This window comes from Orycteropus afer, unplaced genomic scaffold (assembly GCF_000298275.1).
Source record: "Orycteropus afer afer isolate SDZICR_OR568_19922 unplaced genomic scaffold, OryAfe1.0 scaffold00257, whole genome shotgun sequence".
NCBI classification, from domain to species: Eukaryota; Metazoa; Chordata; class Mammalia; order Tubulidentata; family Orycteropodidae; genus Orycteropus; species Orycteropus afer.
The window spans coordinates 4,788,734-4,814,685 of NW_006921844.1; the positions used below are offsets into that span (position 1 = coordinate 4,788,734).

The window sequence follows — 25,952 nt, forward strand, 5'->3', positions numbered from 1 at the left end:
AATTATTCCTAATGACATTTATGAAGATTACTTCCTTATGTAGCACCTGCCTTGCTCGTAAGACATAGAATTCTTAGAAAGCTTTGAAATAGAGTAGTAAAAATGACGCATGGCACTTAAACGTGTTTAAAGATGTTAACCACCTTTCTGAAATTCTTTGTCTCAATACCCCAGTGAGGTAGGTGTCTGATGGAAAGAACTGAGGCACAGAGGGGTTAACTCTGCTCACCTTTCATTGTATGAGGAGCCAATGCAGAAGGACCAGGTCCCTAGCTCCCTAAACTATGCTCACCCTGCTTTGCTCAGAAGACTTAGCTAAGTTACACAATAAAGACAGCAGGGGAAATTTTTCTTTTCATACATTTAAACTAGTTAGTTATTTCACTTTCACATAAGTTATCTGAAATAAAATTAAATAAAAACTAACAAAACAAAAATCAGCACTGCCTAACAGTCTGTGTCCAGAAGTAGCCTGTTCTGCACCAGTGACTGGAAAAGAGTAAAATGTGATTCAAGTAGAAGCGTTAGTGGGTTCTATGGTGGTCTTGTTATTCAAGCCATGCTGTGTCACTCTGAGATACCACCACTTTGTAAGAACCTCTTTGGCCTGACACGAGGGAATAAAACTACCATCCCTGTTGCATGGTAAACCCATTATGAAAGATATTCTCTACACGGGACCAGCCCCACCTGAAAAAGGGACTCTCAGCCATGTGATGTGGATATACTATGGAGTTCATGCAGAACTCTTCAAAGCCAGACACAAAGGTTACAGGACAGTTCACATTACTTACAGAGGGCACTATCACAGGGTTCATGCAATAGCACCATGCCACAGAAGTTAGAGAAGACAAGAAGCTATCATATGAATGTCTTACTGTCCCATCTGGTATGCCATTTGCAGAGGTTACCTCTGGTAAGGGCAAGGAGGAGGTCCTGTGCTTTTTTCCACAGTAAGGAGATGGAAAAATATAGAGCATTCATCGCTGGCTGCTTTGAGCATGCCATCTATCCAAATTGTACCCTTATGTAAGCTGTGAGCTTTTCTAGTTCTTACAGATATTCAAAGACAATAAATTTTATGTCTTGATCAAGAGAGAATGGTGTGGAGCAAAATTCAAAGGTCAGATACAAGATGTGAGTGTAGGGCTCCAAGGCAATTTACACAGTTACTCACAGAATCAACTTTGTGAGTACTCAGAGCACTAGCATTCAGAACTGAGATAACTGTTTTTAATTTTTTTTTTCAAATGCTAGTCTCTGAGGAGTGAATTCAATTCATAACCCCTACTTCAAGTGGAAGAGCTCAGATTTGATTTGTTTTGAGTGTCTAAATTAGGCCACAAAACCCAATCAGATGGATGTACCTATATGTGGCTTTGCCTTGGTATCAATGTAAGCACACATCCTCCAAAGGCCTGTCCCCTCCTCATGGGGGCTCATCTCCCAAAGGGCCTGGCCCAGGTCCTCTGCACATGCAGAACCAGAGGGACTTGTTCTAGCTCAGAGTCTCAGTGGACACTAGGATACAGCATAGCAGCAATTCATGCATTTTACTTCTAAAAACCAAAGCGCCAGTGAGGCTAAGCTCACTAGTCACTGTGCAAGATGAACGAGCAGGACATTCTCACCTCGAATGAAAATCTGATTAATGTGTCGAGTGAACACCTGCTGGTAATCCACTTTGGGCTTTTGCTTTTTCTTACGGGGCTGGCCCCTGGAAAGGGTGGTAGCCCTGGAAAAGGTTCCTCCAGGACTGGACTCTTCTGTCCGTGTAGTTCTCCCTGATAGCTCTGACCTGGATTCCTCCCTTCCTGATGCCTGAAGGGAAGAAGGGATGGAGCGGGAACGCTTGCGTGACCCTCGATCGGTGTCTCCTCTTCCCCACACTGACGCCACCTTCCAAGTGGATGTCTGGGAGTATCTGGACAGAGTAGAATCTTCAACTGCAGATTTAGAATCTGCTTCCTTCTTGGAGGAATCTTGAAGTTTTAGTCTATCAAACAGCTATAAGGAAAGCAATATAAACATCAGCCTTCTCTTTAATGTTTGACAGCCCTCTTTCAATATACAGGAAAAGTCTAGATTCTTAATTATTCTCTGTGGTCTCCCTACTTTGCAATTTTAAAAAAGTTAGTAATGAATTTTCTATTTGGAGCTATAACTCAGATAAATCAATAAATGTGTCAAGAGAAAAGCCACCTGTTTATTTCTGTTGCATAAAGCTGAACAACTTTTAAGCCTTGTAAGAGCTAAGTTGTTGGTTAGACAACACACAGGTTAGATGCATAGACTCATTTGTGGTCTCATGCTGGAAGTATAACAAGAGAAAAGAATGAAGACGTTAGAATGGGCATACCTTGTCTTCAGCATAAGGGCTTTCCCCTCTAAGAATTCAGGTCTCTGGGCTCAATAATCTTAATTCCTAAGCCTGAAAGCATGTGGATAATCAGTAAGTCAGAAGAAACTGCCTACCCTAGTAAGAGTCAGTGAAGAATCCCGTTCATATGCTTTGCCCAGAACGGGTTTTCGGTACGTCTCATCCACATCAGTAAGTGCCTAGAGGAACAGCCAAAGCAAAAAAAAAAAAAAAAAAGAAAGGCAGAATTAAAAATATTTTTAGGGCTTTTTAGATTAAAGAAAGGAAAAGTAAAAAAAAAAGGCATAATAACAGCTAATTGTAGCAGAACTACACTTAGTAAGTGACTCAGGGCAGGTGACTTGGGCAGAAGAAAACGGTACCACTTGGCATCCTCCCAAGTAGGACTGCCAAGCTGCTTCCAAGAGACAGATTTCTGCCATGGTAAAGGGCTTTTACAACTGCATGGTACGAGCTGCTGTTGGGTCTAGTTGACTTATGGTAACCTCGTGTCTTTCTGAGTAGACTGTTCTCCACAGGGCGTGACCTTCTGGAAGCAGACCACCAGTCCTCTGGATAAGCTTCCACTGCTAACCTTTTGGTTAGCAGCTATATGCTTACCGCTTGTGCCACCCCAGGATTCCAGAATTGTGTGGTAAAGATTCGTAAGTCTGTGCATAAATATTCAGGAAGCTTACAAAATGCAAATTCCAAGGCTATTCTAGAGATTCTGATTCAGCAGGTCTTGGAGCCTTTGGTTTTAACCCGGTGATTGAGATTATGGACAGCCTTAGACCATACTTTAAAAAACACTACTCCACTGCTCCTCTTCCCTCCTCAGTTTTATGTCTAAGATAGCAACTAAGAGAAAGTAACTGGGAATTATGCACAGAATTACTGGTGAGTTCCTATCTATTAGAGATCCACCTCAAAGGAAGCTGTTAGGATCAAGTGAGAACATGAAGGAAAAATTATGTGGAAAGTTGTAAAGTACCCTGCAAATGTAAAGTTACAATATTATTATTATTACCACCACTTTCATCAAATTGTATTCTTTTATGTCCATTCCCTTTCAAACTAAAATTATAATTTTTTCTACATTTTAAAGATGAAAAAACTGAGGCTCAGAGAAATTACCTTGCCTAGAGTTAAACAGATTTAACAAATGGTAAATCTAGGATTCAAATCCAGCTCTTTTGCTTCAATAATGGTTGAGAACATGGTCTTTGGAGTCAGAAAGAGCCAGGATAAAGTCCTGGTACTTCTACTTAGTAACAGTATGATCTGAGACCAATCTTCCAATATCTCTAGCCTCAATTTCATTTTTAAAGTGGAGCAGCAATTGTAGCTATAACTCATCCATTCAGATAATACACACAAAGCCATTAATACAGTATCTGGTACATAGCAAAGGTTCAATGAGCTACCGTTAGGGGGATAAAGCACAGGGAAATGAAAAACTGGAGGTCATATGGAAAAGAAATACTAGAAAGCCCTTGTAGATCCTATTTTAATTGCCTAATATTATAGCTGTGCTATAATCTGTCCCTTCTCTCTTACAATTGTCTGGTAATCAGAAAGCAAACCTTTAGAAGGCCAGGAGTGCACAACACCCTCCTTCATAAGGAAACACCATGCACAATGCCTTTTATTAACATGTCTGCTTCATCCCTATCACCACCTATCTTCCCAAATATTGTTGAACGAACAGTCCTTGATGAGGGGAATCACATTTCACTCCTTTCTGAAACTTCCGTATTTAGCACAGAGTGCAGCCAAAGTCAGTATCAATAAATATTTTTAAATGAATCAAAGAATGATTGGCAAGAAATCATATAAAATTAATAAACAGATGACATAAATAATTATTCCTTGAAACTGTGCTTTTCAACCTTGGCATTAATGACAGATTTCGGAGTAGAACATTGTTTTATATTGTATTTTGTTTAGTAGCATCCTGGGCCTCTACCCACTAGATGCCAGTAGTGCCCCCTAAACCCCAAATCATGACAATCAAAATGTCTCCTAACACTGTAAATGTCCCCCAGGGGAGGGGAGGGGCAAAGTTGCACTGGTTGAGAATCACTGCTTTAAGGTAAAACCAAAAAGAAAAAAACAAACTTACTGCTGTTGAGCTGATTTCGACTCACAGCCACCCCTCCTTGGGTTTCTGAGGCAGTATTACTATGGAAGTAGACTGCCCAGTCTTCCTTCCGAGGAGTGGCTGGTGGGTTTGAACTGCCAGCCTTCTGGTTAGCAGTCAAATGCCTTAGGCACTATGCCACTAGAGCTCTGCTTTAAGGTAAAGGAAGCAGTAAAGAGAACCTTTTGTTGCCCAATAGAACAAACAGATTCTGGTTCTGTGAAGTTATTCTCTAGGTTCTGCTGAACAAGGTTACTGAGATTCTTTAGATAGGGAAAAGATTTAATCTTGAAGAGGTTCTCCAGCTCCTGGAGAAAGTAATTACCATATTCCAGAATTTGTCAAATGCAACGAGGAAACCTGTACAGACACCCCGAAGTCCCTTGAAAGTGCGGATATGAACGTTCACCTTCACTCCCTCCTGGATACAACGATGGAGCTCACCCAGAGGGCTGCCCTCATGCACTGAAACAAGAGAAGAACAGTCAGTATAGCAAAGAGGTCTGCCCTCACTCTTAGAGTTATCAACCAAGGTCATCCAACCATCTACAGCAGCACACGGCAGCACAATGCAGAGATAACCTCACTACTGGAATGGGAAGGCCCAATGGGAAACATGGTTAGTAGTTACAAGCAACATACACAGAAACGAGACAACATTCCAACAGAATGTAGATAAATTCTACATATGGGTAATATCCAAATGTGGCAGTACCTGTATATCCTTTATTCTATGATGTCATTGATTCTAAGTTGCACTATCATTTAAAAACTTCGGGAAAAAAGAAATATGACTACATTAAATGCATACATCAGCAGCTAGATTCTTCCCAGTTCTGTGCCTTCTTAAGATAACTTTTTTCCTGCATAATTCTCATGAATCACACATCCAGCTTGAGCCTTCCTAAGAAGCAAAAACCTTGCTCGTATGTTTAAAAGAAACAAATTGCAAGACATCTGCCCTGAAACACATACCATCCTCCAAAAGAATGGTTTTGGCCCCACCAATCTGGGCTAGTCCATGCATAAGCTCTGTGGGTGTGTTTCCATATACATCATCTGTCCACCGAAAGGAAAAGGACTGGCTGTATTCCAAGACTTCATGGCATGGAAGGCAACTGCAGCACACCAGGCTCCTATGAGATTGCTAATACCCAACACTAAACCAAGCCCAAGTCGAATCCAACTCAGAGCAACCCTACAGGACAAAGTAGAACTGCCTCACAGGGTTTCTGAGGCTGTAAATCTTTATGGAAGTGGACTGCCACATCTTTCTTCCTCAGAGCGATTGGTGGGTTTGAACCACTGACTTTCCAGTTTACAACCGAGTGCTTCAACCACTGTACCACCAGGGTTCCTTATAAGATTGCTAAGAGCACCATGTAAAAAGAGCAGCAGGATGCACAGGAAGCACACTGGCATGATGAACTTCAGCTTTTACTAAACATTCTTTAATCAGAGTTTGGGAGCAGACATGAATTTAATTTTTCACTATTTCATGTTGACTTAGCTAAGGATCTTTGGCGGCACAGTGCCTAAGGCATGTGACTGCTAACCAGAAGGTTGGCAGTTCAAACCCACCAGTCATTCTACTTCTTCTTCCTAAAGATTTACCTTCCCTAAAGATTTACCACCTTGGAAACCCAATGGGGGTCACTATGGGTCAGAATCAACTTGATGGCAGTGGGTTGGTAGGTTTTGTTTTGTTGTTGTTGACTTAGCTCTCACAGTATGCTAGCTATATCATATAAAATCTCCCAAAAGAAAACCACACACATACACAGTCACTCACTCTGCAGTAAAGTTTGTGTGTTAACTTGGTTGGGCCTGGTTGAGTGGCTGGGCTGCTGAGTGTAGTTATTTCCCATGGTGAGACTGGTAATTAACTCCATGGTGGAATCTACTGGAGCAGCTGAGTAGCTGCTTTGGGGGTGTGGTCTGCTTCCCATATATAAGAAACAGCTTTGGGAATGGTCTCTAGCTTATGGCACATTTGAACCCTGCATGTAGCATGTCGTTGTTCAGCAGGCTGCCGTGCTCTGCCAACCTCGGGAATTTCAATGGACTTGAATTAATGGCCTGCTGTGTGGTTTGATAGCATTGGGACTGGGCCTTTTTACTTGTCAACTTTGGGCCTGTCAGTCTCAGCAGCCAGCAGCTGTCTGAGTGAAGAAAAGCCTCTAGCTTCAGTGGGCCAGGAACAGGAGGCAGAGCTGAAGCTCAAGGTTGAGGGGCTTTCACCCAGCCTGAGAGTCTGGCACTTTGAACTTGGACTTAAAGCCTCCAAACTGTAAGAGAATAAACTCCTGTTTAAGGCCATCCCACTTGTGGTATATTCCTGTCAGAGTGGCACTAGATAATCAAAACACACTCATACTCATGCTTACACAGTCTCAGCCTCTCTTAAGTTTGCAAAGCAAAATTCTTTAGAAAGCATATGTCATTAATAGTAAACAAACCAACAAATCCTTCCAGGCATAAAAGAGTCTTGTTTTTGTTTTGTTTTGTTTCCAGGCATAAAAGAGTCTTGTACTTTATTTTGGATAATTAAGTTGGTTCCTCTTGATCTCCTTATCAAGCAAGCAAAGTATATGAAATTCCTGTGTTGGCTTATGAATGGTGGCCACAATAAATTAATAAAATACTCTTGGATTAAGAAAAAAGTGACTTGTCTAATGATAAGGAGGAGCTTATGTTTGATTGAAAAATCTGCAAGAAGGCATAGTAGGAGACAAAGTGATAGAAACAGTGACCTGGGAAAGTGCAGTGCAATGAATTACTTAATATGGTGGCCCTTTTAGCCATGCATGGTCTTGTAGCTCCTACACAATGGTTGGGTGGGACTATGCAAACAAGGTGCTATAGCCCACCGAGGGGATTAGACAGCATGCTAACAGTGCAAATAAAGTGTATGGCACCCTTGTAGGGGTAGGACCATGCACATAAGGTATATGGAAACCCATGAGAGGATTGGTCAGTTTTACCATCCTGCTAGGCTTAAAATGAGCCATGCCAGAGGTGGGAAAGAGGAGACCTTGCTACCATAAGGAAAGGAGATTCAGCAGCAGAATGTGTCCTATGGACCCGGGGTCCCTGTATTGAGAATATCCTAGACCCAGGAGACAGAGCAAACTGTGATACCTGAGATGGCTCAAGATGGTGACAAGTAGTGGCACATAAATGGCAGCAGAAGAACCAAGAGACCAGCAAGAGATGGCACAGTAGGCTTTGCTTCACAGCTCATGGAACAGGTGGCTACAGTGGGCGTGATGATCCAAAGAGCAGAGAGCTGAGAGACTTCGAGCAGGCGGCTTGGCTGCCAGAGTGGGGTGCCTCTGGCCTTGGTGGAGCTAAAGTGTTTTTTAATACTTGACTGACTAGGGCAGAGGCCAGGCCAACTGGGGCCAAGGACTGAGATAGAAGCCCTGTCCTGAAGGAGCTCTGCATACCCAGAGGAGCTGAGAGAGCCTGACAGTGAAAGGAGACTTTGCTTACATGGTTCCTGATCCTGGTCCTAAATTGTAACTTGTTACTTTCCTTAATAAACCCGGTAAGTGCGAGTATGGTCTGTGAGTTCTGTGTGGCCACTGCAACAAATTATCAAGCCCAGCAGAGAAGTAAAGAGTGCTATGGGAGGGACAGCTGGTGGCAGAATTGGTAAAAAGACTAGAGAGAGGAGGCAGGCACTCCACTTCACAGGAATTCGCCTAGGGCTGATGTTGATCTTGATACTCCTCCTTATGAAGTTAAAGGAGGTCAGATGCCATGATGGCAATTTTTACAGAACGGAACATGAGAACCTTGGGCTGACCTTTATCATCTATCCTTCTTCTATTTTAACATCCTTTGAACCACCGGTATATTAGGGTGTGTTTGTGTATGTGCATCCCCTTGCACACACGTATACAAATATCTGGATATGTCTTATGAGCAGTGTTAAGTCAATCATTGAACACAACTTTTAGGTCATCATAACTAGCAATGAAATACTAGGATTTACTCTCCTCTTTCCTCCCTGAGACTAGCATAAAGATTAAGCACATAGGGCTTGGAGTTAGATAAACCCAGGATTACATGTCAGCTGCAACACTGGCTATGTGTAGTTAAGGGTCATCGTAACCAACAATGAAATACTGGGATTTACACATAGAGCTTGGAGTTAGATAAACCCAGGATTACATGTCAGCTGCAACACCGGCTATGTGACCCTGGGCCTGGGCAAATAGTTAAGCTCAATGCACCTCAGATCCCTCATCTATAAAGCAGCACCTAAGGGCAGTTCAGGGAGCTCTGGTGGTATAGTGCCTAAGATATTGACTGCTAACCAGAAGGCTGGTGGTTCAAACCCACCAACCACTCCTTGGAAGGAAGGTTGGGCCATCTACTTCTGTAGCGATACTGCCTTGGAAACCTGAGGAGGGGTCACTATGAGTCGGGTCCGACTCAACGGCAGTGTGTTATTTTTGTTGTTGTAAGGGCAGTTCAAATGGTTAACATACCTGGCTGCTAAATCAATGGTTGGCAGTTTAAGTCAGCCCAGAGATGCCTCAGAAGAAAGGCCTGGCAATCAACTTCTGAAAGACCAGCCAAAGAAAATCTATGAAGCACAGTTCTCCTCTGACACACATGGGGTCATCACGAGTCAAAATTGACTCAATGGCAACCGGTACTGGTTCTGGTAAGGATAAAATGAGATACAATGCACAGAAGTGCTCCATGTCAGTAGCTATAATTAGTAACAATAAAATAACATTATCCTACTTACAAAGGTAAATGATCCAAGAAGCTGGACTACATGAAGAAGAACATGGCATTGGGATTGGAGGAAGACTCATTTACAATCTGCAATATGCAGGTGACACAACCTTGCTTGCTGAAAGTGAAGAGAACATGAAGCTCTTATTGATGAAGATCAAAGACTATAGCCTCAGTATGGATAACACCTCAACAGGAAGAAAACAAAAATCTTCACAACTGGACCAATAAGCAACATCATGATAAATAGAGAAAAGATTAAAGTTGTCAAGGATTTCATTTTACTTGGATCCACAATCAACACCCATGGGAGCAGCAGTCAAGAAATCAAATGAGGTACTGCATTAGGCAAATATGCTGCAAAAGATCTTTTTAAAGCATTAAAGAGCAAAGATGTCACTTAGAAGACTAAGGTGCCCCAAACCCAATCCATGATATTTTCAATAGCCTCATATGCATGTGAAAGCTGGACAATGAATAAAGAACACCACAGAAGAACTGATGGGCTTGAACCCTGGTATTGGTGAAGAATACTGAATACACCACAGACTGCCAGAAGAAACAAATCTGTCTTGGAGGAAGTACAGCCAGAATGCTCCTTAAGAGGGAGACTGGCCTGACTTCATCTCTTGTACTTTGGTCATGTTGTTAGAAGGGACCAGCCCCTGGAGAAGAATATCACGCTTGGTAGAGCAGAGGGTGTGCGAAAAAGGGGAAGACCCTTAATGAGATGGACTGACATGATGGCTGTGAAGATGGGCTCAAGCATGGCAACGATTGTGAGGATGGCACAGGAATGGGCAGTGTTTCATTCTGTTGTGCATAAGGTTGCTATAGGTCAGAGCCGACTTGATGGCACCTAACAACAACAGCTTAGAAAGAGACAAGAGTTAACTTTTTTGGGGTGATGGAAATGTTCTATATCTGGATTGTAGTGGTGATTTCATGCCTCTATAATATTTGTCAGATCCCACTTACAAAGGATGAATTTTGCTACATATAAATTACAACTCCATAAGCCTGATTTTTTAAAAAATTAGTATTAACCTCACCCATGTCCTTCCTTAGCTTCCAGACTTAAAGCTAGAACAAGAACTCTTTCTTGAATAGATCTAATCCTCACCCATGATGCTGCCATTTTCATGCTTTCTGAAAGTCATCAACTCTGTCATGTCTACCCATTTCTATAATGTGCACCTGTCTCCAGTGGCATAATTAAAATGTTCAGCACCCAGGACACATTTTCTGAGATCTTGACTCCAGGCTTATATTTAATCATGGAAAATTGACAAAGCTAGTGTCCATACTCACCATCATACCAATACAGCAAAGTGCCCCATACCTGACGCCCTCAAGTTGATTTCAACTCAAAGCAACCCTGTAGGGCAGAGTGGATGTGCCCCATAGAGTTTCCAAAGTTATCATCTTTACGGAAGCAGACTGCCATCTCTTTCTCCCACAGAAGGGCTAGTGGGTTAAATGGCTGGCTGGTGGGTTCAAACTGCACACCCTTCAGTTAGTGCTCAGCACTTTAATCATTACACCACCAGGGCAAACCACCACATATAAACATTTCTTTCTCTTGATGATCCCAGCAGCAAAGCAATAAGAATTGGCAAAATGAAAATAAATTTACAATCTGAGAAGTGCCTTTCCACTATTTGAGAGTAGCAAAAGACAAAGGCAAAATAGCATGTATTCTCTCACTTTGTATTACTGCTGGGCAAGCAAGCTAGGATAAATCCCAGCTGGAGCGGCGAGGGATGCTCCGGGTGCAGCGCTGTGAGCCATCTGACAGGTCTCCACACAGAACCTCAGCTTTTCAGGATGTCTCTCTCTTAATAACACAATTTCTAGGAACCAACTAACACCTTCTCTTGTTTAACATACCCTCCTTCAAAAGCAGTGATTTAATAATGTAACAATTTAGCTATCAGGATACAGATACTTTGAATGGCTAAGTAGGTCATTGTATTCACAGGGCAGATGTCAGAATTGCTTGCCAGATGACAAAAGATATAACCCTGGGCTGTTTTTATTCCATTTAAACAAAACCTAACTCACATATTAGCAATCTCTGCTGTTTACAGCTTTACACTAAGGATGTATTAACAGGCTCCTGAAATTCCCTTGTGCCAGTTAACACCTTCAGAACTTAACATAACCTGCACAATGGTAGGTAATATAAGCCTGACAGACATTGTCCTGCACCCAGACAGGCACAGTGGCTGTAAAACTGTGTCTGTGTTTTAGTGGCATTTTGTGTCTGCTGCATTCCAGTACTTATGATTTAGTAATATGAGCACAGTGTCTCAAGATACACTTATGTACCTCCCGCTTACAGCACCATGTGAAGGGGTTATGGAGTTATGTCCCTTGTGCTATCTGGACGGATCTCTCCACAATCCATCTGATCACCCTCAAATGTAACCATACAATACACTCTCCCCCCAATATTGGCTATTCCTTCACCCACAACTTCTCCTGTGCCTCCCCCCATTACCTCTATCTGCAATCCCCAAGACCTCTTATCTCTGCAGTCCCTCCCCATGGAGCCCCCTACATTCTTTCCCTGGCTCCACCATCTCTCCAGGTCCTTCATCACGTCTGCGGACCCTCTCCGCAGGCTCCTCAACACCCTATGGACATTTCCATGTTCCCCGATTACCTCTGCAGACCCTCCCCGTAGCTCATTTTCTCTCCAGCCTTACCACTGTCCCCTCATTTCTCCATTCACAGCGACCCTCCCCACCAAGCCCCATTACCTACATTCTTCAAGCAGATCTTCCCCATGGTTGCTGATTACCTCTGCAAACCTTCACCAAAGCCCTCCCCCTAATACCTGCAGACCCTCACCAAAGCCCAAATGACCGCGCAGACGTCCCCTCGGCCACCACCCCGCGGACAGCCGGATCCTCTGCACCCGTCCCGCCTGTCCGACTCACAGGGCATACGCGTGAGCACATTGCGCGGCGCCTTCTGGCTCCGACCGCGACCCCGCCGGGGAGCCCCGGCGGCCCCGTCCTCTTCTTCCTTGGCCACCATAAGGCGGCGGAGGCGCTGGATACGTTCGGGGTCCGGGGTGGGCGCATTTCGGCGGCGGCGGGTCCTGCCCATGGACCCGGAAGCAGCGGGGACGGCGGGGAGACTGGAGCCGGCGGGGCCCCCCGAGCCTGCGGCCGCGCCCCGCGCCCGTCCGCGCCCGCCCGCCCTGCACCCGGTCTTCAGGAAGCTCTCGTACTCGGCCAAGTTGTTGAAGCACGGTGCGTTCGGGTAGGGGATGGGCGGCAGGCGGGGCGAGTACAGGGCCAGCAGCGGGTCGAAGCTGTCAGAACTGACATCCAGCCGCGGGCTAAGCGGGCGCGCCGGACTCTCGGCGCGAACCGACCTCGCCCCCCGCTCCCGCTCCTCCATGTTTGAAAGGCCGGCAAGCAGAGGCCGATGGGAAGAAGGAGCGGAGCCACCAGAGGGCGGCACTGCGCAGCCGCGGCACAAGGTCGCACTGCGCCAGCACGGCCGCCGGGGGGCAGCATCAGTTCGCGCTTTGCCGCCCCACAGGCCATGATTCCAGACACTAAGAGGCTAGGACTATCTCGCCTCTCAGCACACAGGTGACAAGTAAACGCTGTCAACTAATGCTTAACCTACTTTAATGCAGTGTTTCCCACCTATATAATTATCACTTATTAATACTCTAGGTTTTGGGGAGAGAAGCCTGGGTCGGCATTTTAACAATCTGCCCAGGTGATTCCCATGTGCTCCAGAGCTGTGCCCTCTTTCTTGCTTGTTGTTGTTGTTATGTGCCGTCGAGGCGACCCGGCTCATAGCGACCCCTCCTTGGGTTTCCGAGGCAGTATCACTACGGAAGTAGATTGCCCCATCTTCCTTCCCAGGAGTGGCTGGTGGGTTTGAACCGCCAGGCTTCTGATTAGCAGTCAAGTGCCTTAGGCACTATGCTGCCAGAGCTCCCCTTTCTGGCTTGAGCTGGCGGGAAACAGAGTGAAGAGGGCAATGGATGTCCCATTCTTCTTTCACGCTGAGTACGATTCAGGGGTTTGCCTATGTGAATTTAAATTCCGGTTCCACTGGACGAATTGGGAGCAAATTATTTAACCTGTCAGGCTCTTCACTTTCTCATTTGAAATATGTGGGTAGGAATAGTACTTATAATATTCTCTAAGGATTAAGAGAGATTGCATACAGAGCACACAATAAACGCTGTTAGCTGATACTGGTTAAGTGTACAGTCGAACTATGAAGGATGGGTGGATCCCACTCCTCCATTTCTCACCTCCTCTGCAAAATGGAACTTGCACCAAGACCAGAGAGATCTTAGTATTAAAAAAAAATCATTATCACTCATTTCCTAAGCGTTACTAAGAAACTGGAGGAAATGAGGATCCAAGTACTGGAGGTCAGGATGATGGAAGATTCACAAGACCTGGTTATACCACTTGTTACTTTATAGCTTCAGTTCAGGAAAGCCGCCTTTTCACATAATAAAATGATAGGCTACTCTACACTGAGCCAAGACGTTTCCAGTGACCTTTGGGCCACACGAATCACATCCATAACTCCCTCTACTGCTATCAACTAGTATTAACAGTATATTGCTTGTTCTTATATTTCAGATTCCCTTAAGATTTGGCGGAATCCTGGTGGCACAGTGGTTAATGCTTGGCTGCTAACTGAAAGGTCAGCAGTTTGTACCCACCAGCTGCTCCACAGAAAAGAAACATAAGGCAGACTTCTTCTGTAAAGATTTCAGCCTTGGAAACCACACAGGGCAGTTCTCTGCCCTATAGGGTCACTATATGTCATAATCAATTAGATGGCAACAGATTTGGTTTAAAATTTGGGAAAAGAAGCCCAAAAGAAAATAATTCTCTACCTTAGAGGTCAAGCTAAAAATTAATATAAAACTATGAAACATATTTTTGACTATTAACCTAAAGGCTGGCAGTTTGAACCTACCCAGAGGCACCTTGGTAAAAAGAGTCCTGGTTATATGCTCCCAAAAGATCACATGCCATGGAGCCACTCTACTGACACACATGGGGTCGCCATGAGTTGTTATCAGCTCAAGGCAACTGGCTTGGTTCCGGTGAAATATACACTGGAGTGAATACAACCTACAGCAAAGACAGAAACCATCCAGCAATAGCACTTCCAAAACCCTCCTGCCCAACAAAAAAAAATTCAAAGCTGTAGAACTGCCAAGAATTCAAGAAATTCATGCTCATTCCCAAGTCTTATGGCAAAATTGTGCTATCACACAGCACCCACAAAAAGTGCTCATTTCCTTGGGTGGTTATAAATTTGTACTTTAATACCTATTTACCTATACCTGTTTTAATATAATATGCTACAAATTACTTATTATTGCTTAAATTTGCCTAATAGCTACCCTGGGAGCCCTGGTAGCATAGTGCCTAAGGCACTTGACTGCTAACCAGAAGTCTGATGGTTCAAACCCACCAGCCACTCCTCGGAAGGAAGGTTGGGTAATCTACTTCTGTAGTGATACCACCTCGGAAACCCAAGGAGGGGTAACTATGAGTCGGGTCCAACTTGACAGCATGTAACAACATACGACACCACAATATCCACTCTTATCTTATTGCCTCATTTGGCCTAAACAGTATATGTTGAAGGACTGGCTGCCCTAAGTATGGTATAGCAATAACCACAGACCTCTGGGGTTAAAGATCTGATCACTGAAACCCAGACCTTCATTGGTAGAGTCTGGAATCAGCATTTTAAACAAGCATTCAAAGTCAATTTTTTTTTGCTTAAGGGAGATATCCTGGTTTAAGCAAAGAAACATAACAAAAAACATATGTAAAAGTCACATATTTCATTTGTATGAGACAAAAAAATTAGGCCAAAGGAGTTGAAACCTTTATTTTTTTTTCTTAATGAGAGTTTAGCAATTACCAAACATGAGCCGAATCTCCTATTCATGTGGAGTGGGGAGGACAGGAAGGGAAAATGGCATTGACAGATGGGATATCATTTAGTGAAGGATGAGACCAGCCGTCACCCTTTTAAAAATACATTTTCCTCTTGGCTGTAAATTCTGCAATGTGAGACCAGGCACTGGGATGTGAGCTGTCTCTTAATTAATTCTTAATCAAGCCAAATGATTTTCTTCCTCCTAAATGAGGACAAAAGGAAATGAAAGTTTTCTCACTACCTATCGCCATTGCCTCTTCTCTTCAGAGGCCAACAGCTTGGTGGCAGGCAGTTACTGCTGCTGCCTCTGCTGCTCTGAACCATCTCCAGCTGCCCAACAGCAGGAGCCATTGTGATTCCCTTGCCACCTGTGACTCCAAAGGGAGTGTGGACCATTCTGTTCTTGAATTCAAATATTATTTTTCTGATGATAGAGGATGCATGACAGTCTTTTTCAGTAAGTCTAACATCTTCAGTGGGAAGACGAACCCAACCCACTGAATCAGATTTTAACACTGAAAATGTATGGTGCAGGACAGAGATATGATCAGTTCTTAAAGACTCACGGGCTGTTTCTCCCTCCCTGTTCATTCATTGTCATTCATTTGCTTTCATATATATGTATACACACACACACACACACACATATATATATGTGTCTATACACAAACACACGCATATACATATATAAAACTCTTTCTTCCTAGAAAGATGTAGCTTTGGAAACACCCCCCCAGCAAGAAGACAATGCTCATCATGTGGACAACACACTCCCACAAAATCAGTCCACTGGGACACGTACAGAAGGGCATCCAAACTACTACTCATTAGTTGCCAATGTGGAGAGTTGCTTTTTGTGTATTTTCCCTGGAACTCCTGAATCCAGTGGCATCTTGCATCAGTCCATATTTATCTCCAGGTCTGCCCAAGATGAATGCAAATGGATGGGTGGGAAAGGAGAGATTTTTAATGCACTCAATTTTCTAGATAAGAACAGGTGGGTGAGAATAAAGTTGTGGCTCATAACATTGATAAAAAGAGCTGACAGATTTTTAAGACTTATGCCACAACCTAAAAATGATTCATTCTGCAAGGCATAAAATAGTTCATGCTTTATAAATATAGTACCACAATTTTTTTTAAAAAATGCACTTCTACTGAAGGAACTATGTTCCAGCAGTGCAAAAAGGTGTTCTGCTTAGAGCAGAACAAGATCCACCGCCCCCGTCATCCCTTTCCTCCAAGTTCCCTTCCAAAGCAAATCCTGTCCCTCCCAGCACTCTTTCCTGGGTGGCAGGGATGCTAAGGCCACATGAGGCAGAGACTAGGGGGCCTTGCAGGGTTAGGCACACCAGGATCAAAAGGCATGCGGTCAACTGTCTTCATCAAGGATCTCTGGATGTTTCTTCCAGAAAGCATCTCCAATGATATCGCAGTGAAAAGGCACTGGCTTGGTCCTGGTCCGGGTCACTGCCATCTTTCTTCCTTCCATTTCTGCTGGCAGCTTAACTTCTTTTGTCGTGACTTCATCCACCTACAGATAAAAGTTGAAGTAATGACACTGTTAACTGGAGAGTGGGTTTGGAAGAGAAGGGGGAGGTATGGGTAAAGTACACTATATATATATTTTTTACTTTATATACATTTTCTAAAAAATTGAAAATAAATTTGTGCTGTTACACATCTCAGCATGCATGAATTTCTTTACAATTTTAAAATACTTTTACAAGTTTAGGTTGATATATTCTGAAAGATCATAAGAACAAAGGAGGGATTCTATGTTCATCATTAGCCATAACTATAGAACTAAAGACATTTCTCCTCTTCCATCTGCATTAAGTTTCCAAATCCATGCCAAAGAACACATGTGTTCTGAAAATACTAATAAAAGAGCTGAAGTAGCCAGTGGAATGAATAACTTATAAAACCAAAAAATCCAAACCTATTACTGTTAATTTGACTCATAGAGACCTTATAGGATGGACTGAACTGCCCCATAGGGTTTCCAAGGTTATAAATCTTTATGGACGCAGCCTGCCTCATCTTTCTCCTGCAGAGCAACTGGTGGGTTTGAATCATCAAACTTTTGTTTAGCAGCTGACTGCTTTAACCACTGTACGACCAATGATCCCTAAATAATTTAAAACCGACTGCCATCAAGTTGCATCCAACTCATAGCGACCCCTCCTTGGGTTTCTGAGGCAATATCAGTACAGAAGTAGATTGCCCAACCTTCCTTCCGAGGAGTGGCTGGTGGGTTTGAACCACCAGCCTTCTGGTTAGCAGTCAAATGCCTTAGGCACTACGCCACCAAGGCACCCCTTAATACTGGAAAACATTCATTTTAGAAAAAACCCTATTCTATATAGAAGAAAATAAACTTAGAGAAATCATAATGCTCAAGAGCTGATATAGAGAGGAAAAACCGGTAGAGTTAAGGATTTAGATGAATGTATACAGAATTGTTGAAGGAGCTTGGATAGCACAGTGCCTAAGGCATCTGACTGCTAACCAGAAGGTTGGTGGGTCAAACTCACCAGCCACTCCACACAAGGAGGACTAGACTATCTACTTCCATAAAGGTTTACTGGCTTGGAAACCCAATGGAGGTTGCTATGAGTCAGAATTGACTCGATGGCAGTGGGTTTTTTTTTTTTTTTAAATACAGAATTATTACAGAATATTAAGGTAAGTGTGAATGAGGAAGCTCATGAACCTTCTGAAAGTGACAAAATCCTCAAATTTCTTGGTACCTTAATCAGATAAATTCATGGATCATTTAATGGTATTATACAGTGTGGGAGAAAGTGTGTTTTAAATGTTCTGTGAATGCAAAAGTCCTCGTATCAACACTGTACCCTTTTAAACAAATTCTCTTTGATCTGGGAAACATTTTGACACAGAAAAATAAGTGCACTAATTCTAGAATTCTGTGATTCTACTTAAGGAAGGGGAGACTGCAGACCCCTAAGTTCCTATTGATGGACAAAAAGAGCATCGAAAATAAAAATCTATACCATCTCTTTTGGAAAGGTTCTAGTTCATGTGAATAATCAGGCTCCTATCAGCATAGAGGCAGCAGACAAGACTGTGCCCAGGATGGTGCAGGCTCTCTTCTGTCCTGATCTCCATTTTTAACATTTGAACAGCATTACCTTCTGCCATATCAACACAGTCCCTTTCCTATACATCAGGGGCTCGTGATTGTAGTTGACGTTGAATTCTGAAAACAAAATCTCATTCTTGTCTGCTGCAAGAGTTCCCTGAGAAAATAAAACAGGTATAAAAGCTTCGTATGTCCACTTTCTCACCTAAGCCTACCTATGCATTCTACCCTCTATCTCAATTTCCACAGCTTCTACAAACAAATCAAGAAGTGGAAGGAGTTTTATCATGTATCTTATGTGTAATAATAAATTTTTACTTTAAGAGCAGTTCACATCATAATTACATGTCTAACTTAAATAAAATTCTCTTCTATAGCAAACAACTGGCTTCACAAGTCAAGACTGTGATGGGGTGGGAGGGACTAATAACTGAGCACCTATTATGTACTAGGTACTCTATGTGTATTTTCTTATTGGATCTTCATTACGTGCTTCCTTTTAGAGAAAAATGAAGCTTAGAAAAATCATATAACTTGCTGAAGGGTGATTTTATTCATCTACTAAGAATAACCAAAATCTGACCTTGATTCTTCTAAAGCCTAGATGTATCTACTGGTATTCCTATTATTGCCATATATAAATCTTCATCATTAATAGCTAATAAAGACAGCCATTTACTAAGTAATTATACTGAAGTAGGCATTGTATCAGGAGCTACCGCAACACATTATCTCATCTCAGAGTTACTGTTATCCCATGAGTAGCATTGTTATCTAATAATAAAAGCCAGGATCATTTTACATGCATCATGTTATTTCATTCTCCCCACAAACCTATTATTAGGTAGGAATATTATTTTCCACATTTTACCTATAAAGAAACTGAGGCAGAGAGGATAAAATTAAACACAAGCATGATCTGAGTATGGTTATTTGACCCCAGAGCCTGAACTCTTAATATACAGGAGTCATAAATCCAAAAAAATGTTAATTATCTAGCAGGTAACAGCAATGAATGAAAAGGCCTGGTGGGAACTGACATTAAAAGAGCATGCACTCTGTCTGAAAAGGCCTGCCAATACTTAGCTCCAGTCAATTGTTATCATGTGGGAATGTAGAGCCCATGTCATTAATTCCATTTTCCAGCTGAGGATATAGGCTCCAAAGAAGTAACTCATCCAGGGTTACAGAACAAGCAAGCAGCAGAGCTGCTATCAGTATGATCAGTATATACTTTGAAAGCATAGATGTCAGGAGAACTAGAAGAGAATGCAAAATGGTATGCAAGGGCCTACAGAAAACTGTCCCTAGTTAAGTATTAAGGCAGGAAGATCTTTATACCTGTAGTCTTCCTTGGGCTTGTATTGGTGTTAGTCCAGATTTCTGTATGAGTGCCCAGAAAACTGTATTATAAAGATTATTGATGTGACCTGTGGGGAGAACAAAATAGTAGTGTTTATATATCTAGAACCTTGATTCAATATGTACACTTCAATGACTACCAGAGACCTGCCCTTCTTTTCTTTAAAGATAAGAGATCTCAGACACATTTAGTGATTTTCCAAAAGTTATACAAAGGGAAAATGTGGGAAAGGGTCAAGCAGCAAAAAAAAAATTGTTTCCTATCAACCATTTTATTCTGTCATTTCTGTATGCTTTATACAGATCTGCTAATTTGTACGTTAAGCTTAGAAATACTATCCCAGTTATTTGTTTTACATAATTCCAACTTGTTTTCCAGTTCTTGTAGTAAAAATCAAAACACACCAAACAAGCGTAGGTCTTACAAATACTTCATCCTATCATGTTAAGGTAGGGGTCACAACTCTCATAGCCACTGAAGCCAGTAAGACAGAAATATGTGAAGCACAGTGGGTGACCCCAAGGGAACAACGGAATGGTAAAGACTGTAGCACAATGGTGCGTGCATGCGTGTGTGTAAGGCAGGCAGCCAATGCACGGGATCCATCCAAACTAGGTAGGAAAGCAGACTGAGTATTCCCAGAACTTTTTTTTTTTTTTTTTTAAAAACGAAAAGGAAAAAATAGGATTTTTAAAATAAAAATAACTTCCAAATTTTAAAATATTTTTAACCAAAAAAATTTTTTTTAAATACTATATTCCAAATAACACACATCTTGAGCCAAACCTGTGACAGATCTCCACTGTATAGTATATGGAATTGGTGGTTTAACTACCTATTTATTTGATGCTACTTACAGTCTGCTTGCCGCCAGCTGAGGTAGTCCTTTAAGGTCTGGTTAGTAGGATACAACACAACTCTTCCATCAAAGCCTGGGGGATACAGAAGAGGCTGGTCCTCAAAGTAATACCGCCAATAAAACACATAGCTGGAGGCGAACTGGGAGGCCACATGAGTCATGAACTTACTTGCAAATGTAAGGCACATTGGGTCAAGCAAGAAAAGAGAAAATACATGATATTAATTCAACACCATGATAGGGCCTACAGGTGCAAGAGAAAGATTACATAAACTGCCCAGAAAGTCATGAGATCAAATGCATCTCGTCAAGAAAAAACATTTTAATATTTCAGTTCTAAGTAATTTACTAATACCAGAATTTTCTCTGTAGGATGTCGTATGAAATTATGGTTCAAGAGGATTTTATTTTTTTAAGTCTTAGAAGGAAGAGAACCATTGTTTTAAAAAAAGGTATACCAATCCACTATATAATTTGTTTCCTGTGAGTTTCTGAAATATTGCCAAATAAAACATCAGATTTGTGTATTTTGTGATAATATTCTTTCAATTAAAAGTTTAAACAAAACCAAGATATCCTTTAATAGGTGAATGGGTAAACGAATAGCAGTGTATCTATTTTAAAAAAAACAAAACCAAAAAACCCAAAACCTACTGCCACTGACTCAATTCCTACTTATAGCAACCCTACAGGACAGAGTAGAACTGCCCCATAAGGTTTCCTAGGCTGTAATCTTTATGGAAGCAGATTGCTTTATTGTTCTCCTGCAGAGTGGCTGGTGAGTTCAAATAGCTGACCTTTCAGTTAGCAACCAACAGCTTAACCACTGTACCACCAAGGCTCATAGGTACATCTATACAATAGAGTATTATTTACAAATAAAAAGGAACGAGCTATCAAACCACAAAAAGACACGGAGGAACCTTTAATGGATACTGCTAAGTGAAAGAAGCTACATGGTGCACGACTGCAACTATATGACATTTGGAAAAAGCAAAACTATACAGATAGGAGCTCTGGTAGAGTAGTGCCTAAGATACTTGACTGCTAACCAGAAGCCTGGTGGTTCAAACCCACCAGCCACTCCTCGGAAGGAAGGTGGGGCAATCTACTCCCTTAGTGATACCACCTCAGAAACCCAAGGAGGGGTGCAATGAGTTGGGTCCAACTCGACAGCAAATAACAACAACAACATACAGACAGTGAAAAGATCAGTTGTTGTCAGGGGGTAAGATGGGAGGAAAGGGATAAACAGACGGAGCGTGAGGCATTTTTCTGGAAGTGAAACTATTCTGTATGATACAGTAATGGTAGACACATGACATTAAGCATTTCTCAAAATCCACAGGACTATACAACATGTAATTAATAATAAGGTATATTTGTTCATCAATTGTAACCAATACACCATAAGAATGCAAGATGTTAAGAGAAGAAATGATGTGTAGGAAGGAGGGGTATATTGGAACTCCACTTATTACAGTTTTTCTATAAACCTAAAGCTGCTCTAAAAAAAAAAATCCATTGAAAATAAAGTTTAAACAATGTTGCAATGCATGTAGCAATTGCCACTAGCTAAAGCCAATCTATAAATCATTATTACATTTTTGTGGTCTGTTTCTAGTCTTAACATTCAATACCAGACCAATCTAGAAGTTGATGGTGAGTAAGGGGAAAGAATCAGAGAAAAAGGCATACTGAATGCTCAGATATCAGAGGAAGTAGAACAGTCCAAACAGGAACAATACATACACTTTGCAATTGTAAATTCCATCTGTCCTCTGTAAGCCTCAATTAAAATAGGCAGAAAACTAGGTATTGTTAGAAAAATTAGGAGGTCTGATGGTGCTGTGATTAAGCAGTGTAAGCACTGGCCTGCTAACCAAAAGGTTCGCAATCAGGACCCATGAGCAGCTCTGTAGAGACGGATAAGGCAGTCTGCTTCCTTAGATTTACAGCCTTGGAAAGCCTATGGTGCAGAGTTCTACTCTGTCCTATAGGGTTGCTATGGGTTTGTTTTTGTGTAAGATATTCTGAGGGGGAGAAAAAAGAGCTTAACCATAAAGCATTTGACTGGGTTATAACAAATTGTGGATAACACAGAGAAGAATGGGAACTCTAGAACACTTAATTGTGCTTATGAGGAAACTGTACATAGCCTAGGAGGCTGTCATTCAAACAGAACAAAGGGATACTGCATGGTTTAAAATCAGAAAGGGAGTGTGTCAGGGTTGTATCCTTTCACCAGTAATTGTAATTCAATAATTCAGTAATTCAGTAATACTAATTCAATCTGCATATGCTGAGCAAATAATTTGAGAAGCTGGACTGTATGAAGACGTACGTGGCATCAGGTTTAGAGGAAGACTCATTAGCAACCTGTGATATGCAGATGACATAAACTTGCTTGCTGAAATGAAGATGACCTGAAGCAAGTACTGATGATTAAAGACACTAGTCTGCAGTATGGATTATACCTCAACATAAAATGAAAATCCTCACAACTGGACCAATAAGTTGCATCTTAATAAATAGAGAAAACACTGAAGTTGTCAAAGATTTCATATTACTTGGATCCACAATCAACACCAATGGAAGCAACAGTCAAGAAATCAGACAACATTATTGCACTGGGCAAATCTGCTGCAAAAGACCACTTTAAAATGCTAAAGAGCAAAGATATTTCTTTAAAGACTAAGGGGCGCCTAACCCAAGCTATAGTGTTTTCAGTCACCTCATATGCATGTGAAAGCTGGACAGTGAATAAAGAAGACCAAAGAAGAGTTGATGCTTTTGAGTTGTGGTGTTGGTGAAGAATTCGGAAAGCACCATGGACTTCCAGAAGAATGCTCCTTGGAAGCAAAAATAATCAGACTTAGTCTCACCTACTTTGGTCATTCCCTGGAGAAGGGTATCAGGTTAAGTAAGCAGAGGGTCAGTGAAAAGGGAAGATCCTCAGTGAGATGGACTGACACAGTGGCTGCAAGGATGGGCTCAGATATAGCAAGGACTGTGAGGATGGTCCACAACTGAGCAGTGTTTCCTTCTGTTGTACAGAGGGATTGCTTGAGTCGGAGTCGACTTGACCTAACAACAACAGATCATAGAGAGGATTACCTGGCTCTTCTTTTAAACCAATTACTCTTCCGCTTGAACACAAAACTGTACTCATCACTCTGTCCATATGCAATCACAATATCATCCAGTTCTTCCATTACTGTCTGGGCACATTTAGTCATCAGATGAAGGGCACGACTGTCATTAGGTTTTGCAAAGTTGTGCTTCTCAGCAAACCTTCATGGAAGAAAGATGGAAAATGTCAAGGACAGTAAAGATCTTGTCATTAACACCATAGACCAAAAAGGCTGCAAGATACTGTAATAGTGCTGGCAACCCAAACATTTCACTAACAGAGCTCTATCATAGAATTTCCTTAGGAATTCTAGATTTTTCTTGCCTTGATGAAGTGAAAAAAGAAAAAATAGAGACAGAACTGCTTAATTCCCTTTTCTGTGAAATAGAAATAAAGTATTCACTTCATTGAGTAATCCTGAAGATTAGGGGAAGATAACAAATGTAATTAGGCCAGGCTCCTAGAGAGTGCTCAATAGATGTTAAATAATAATAAATCAGTATTAAAGCAGTACTTCTTTTTTCTTTAACTAAGCTCCCATCTTTCTGCTGCTACATTTCTCCCTTTTTTTCCTTTTTCCCCTGAATCCAGTCCTTATGTATGGCCTGTTACTGATAATGAAATAAACCAAACCATACCAAACTTACTGCCATCCAGTTGATGACTCATAGCGACCCTCATTGGGTTTCCAAGTCTGTAAATGAGCCCACAGGCTCATCTTTCCTGGGTGGAGCAGCTGGTGGGTTCGAACCACCCATCCTATGGTTAGCTGCCAAATGCCTTAACCACTGCACCACCTGAGTTCTGTGAAACGAAATAAGCACATACTAAAAAGTCAGTCAGTGCCCAAGGATACCTGACAAAAAAACTGAGCAACTGGCTGAAGAACTAAACTTTGCCTCCGGGACTGACTTTTTCCACTAAGTCCTGGCTAACAGGTCTCTGCCCAACTTAGCACGGGGACCCCAGGTCAGCTTCTCACCAGGTGCCCCATTTAACTACTGTATCCAGCCAATGGCCTTGCACTGTCATAGCCAACACTCAGGGTGACGCTCAGTGCCGCGAGTTCATTGGCTGCCGCGTTACCCCAGTAACAGCCGAGTGCTGCGATAGTAACAGGCGAGGTCCCCGGAAGCTCTGCTGCACCATGCAGCACATAATTGAGCTTTACTCACCGATGGAAATTCCTGCCATCCAGGCGCACTACCACCCAGCAGTGGGCCAGGCAGGTGTCGTCGGCCTCGAAATCCCGCACGTATTCGAACTTGCTCTTTGCCATGGTCACCCCCAAACTCAGGAACCGTCTCAGAATGACAGAAGTGACACCCAAGCAATTACGAACCTTAACGTTGCAGGAGGCGCACATTCCCCACCGCGGAAGAAAAAAGACTAAAGAGTCCTGCCCCGGAAGTTCTTTTTTCTCCTGGTGGCCTCTCTAGGCATGGTGGAGGTCCGACTCTCTCGCCTTTTCCTACAGATCTAAGTCCACGGAGAAGGTGTTTCCTTGTTCGTTGCACTACTCACGCTTGCTCGGCTCTCTCCCGCCCTGCAACAAATCACCCTCTAGAAGCTTTAAAAAATTCTTTTCATGCTCGGTAAAGTAGAGGGTCAGAGAAAAAGGTGGATTGCCACAATGGCTGAAACCATGGGCTTAAGGATAGCAAAGATTGTGAGGATGGCGCAGCACAGGGCAGTGGGCAGTGTTTCCTTCTGTTGTACACAGGGTCGCTTTGAGTCCAGCTGGATTCACAGCACCTAACAACAACAATCTTCATTCAAACTTGGCTGGAAAGGGCAGCTCAAGGGGACAGTAAAATATTATAATGAAATGTGCAGACCTAGAAATGGAAAATCAAAGGGGAAGAATATGTTTGGCATTTCTCAGGTTTAGAGAACTGAAGAAATATTCAAGCATGGAGTTGCAATATTGAAGGATTCTTATGGTTAAATACTGAAAGATGCAGGAAGAACCAAAAGAAGATGGAAGGAGTACACTGAATCACTGTACCAAAGGGAGAAAAGATTGAAGTTGTCAAAGATTTCACTTAACTATCAATCAACACCCACGGAAGCAGCAGTCATGAAACCAAACACCATATTGTGTTCGGCAAATCTGCTGCAAAAGATCTCTTTAAAGTGTTTAAGGGCAAAGATGTCACTTTGAATGCTAAAGTGTGCCTGACCCAAGCCATGGTCTTTTCAGTGGCCTCATATGCACATGAGAGCTGGACAGTGAGTAAGGAAGACCCAAGAATTGTTGCACTTGAATTATGGTGCTG

At 42.3% G+C, this 25,952-nt stretch overlaps 2 protein-coding genes across 2 annotated transcripts; both read right to left on the bottom strand.

Annotated features, from left to right (window-relative positions):
• Positions 1–1,596: 1,596 nt before the first annotated feature.
• On the bottom strand, positions 1,597–12,671 carry LSM11 (LSM11, U7 small nuclear RNA associated). Its single transcript, XM_007949928.1, has 4 exons — positions 12,203–12,671; positions 4,828–4,967; positions 2,476–2,559; positions 1,597–2,007 (listed from the first exon to the last, which is right to left on the bottom strand). The coding sequence occupies exons 1-4, from the start codon at positions 12,669–12,671 to the stop codon at positions 1,597–1,599; spliced, it is 1,104 nt and encodes a 367-aa protein (XP_007948119.1).
• Positions 12,672–16,584: 3,913 nt separating this feature from the next.
• Positions 16,585–25,039, bottom strand: THG1L (tRNA-histidine guanylyltransferase 1 like). Its single transcript, XM_007949929.2, has 6 exons — positions 24,849–25,039; positions 23,658–23,834; positions 20,539–20,708; positions 19,660–19,748; positions 18,368–18,475; positions 16,585–16,746 (listed from the first exon to the last, which is right to left on the bottom strand). The coding sequence occupies exons 1-6, from the start codon at positions 25,037–25,039 to the stop codon at positions 16,585–16,587; spliced, it is 897 nt and encodes a 298-aa protein (XP_007948120.1).
• Between the last annotated feature and the right edge of the window lie 913 nt (positions 25,040–25,952).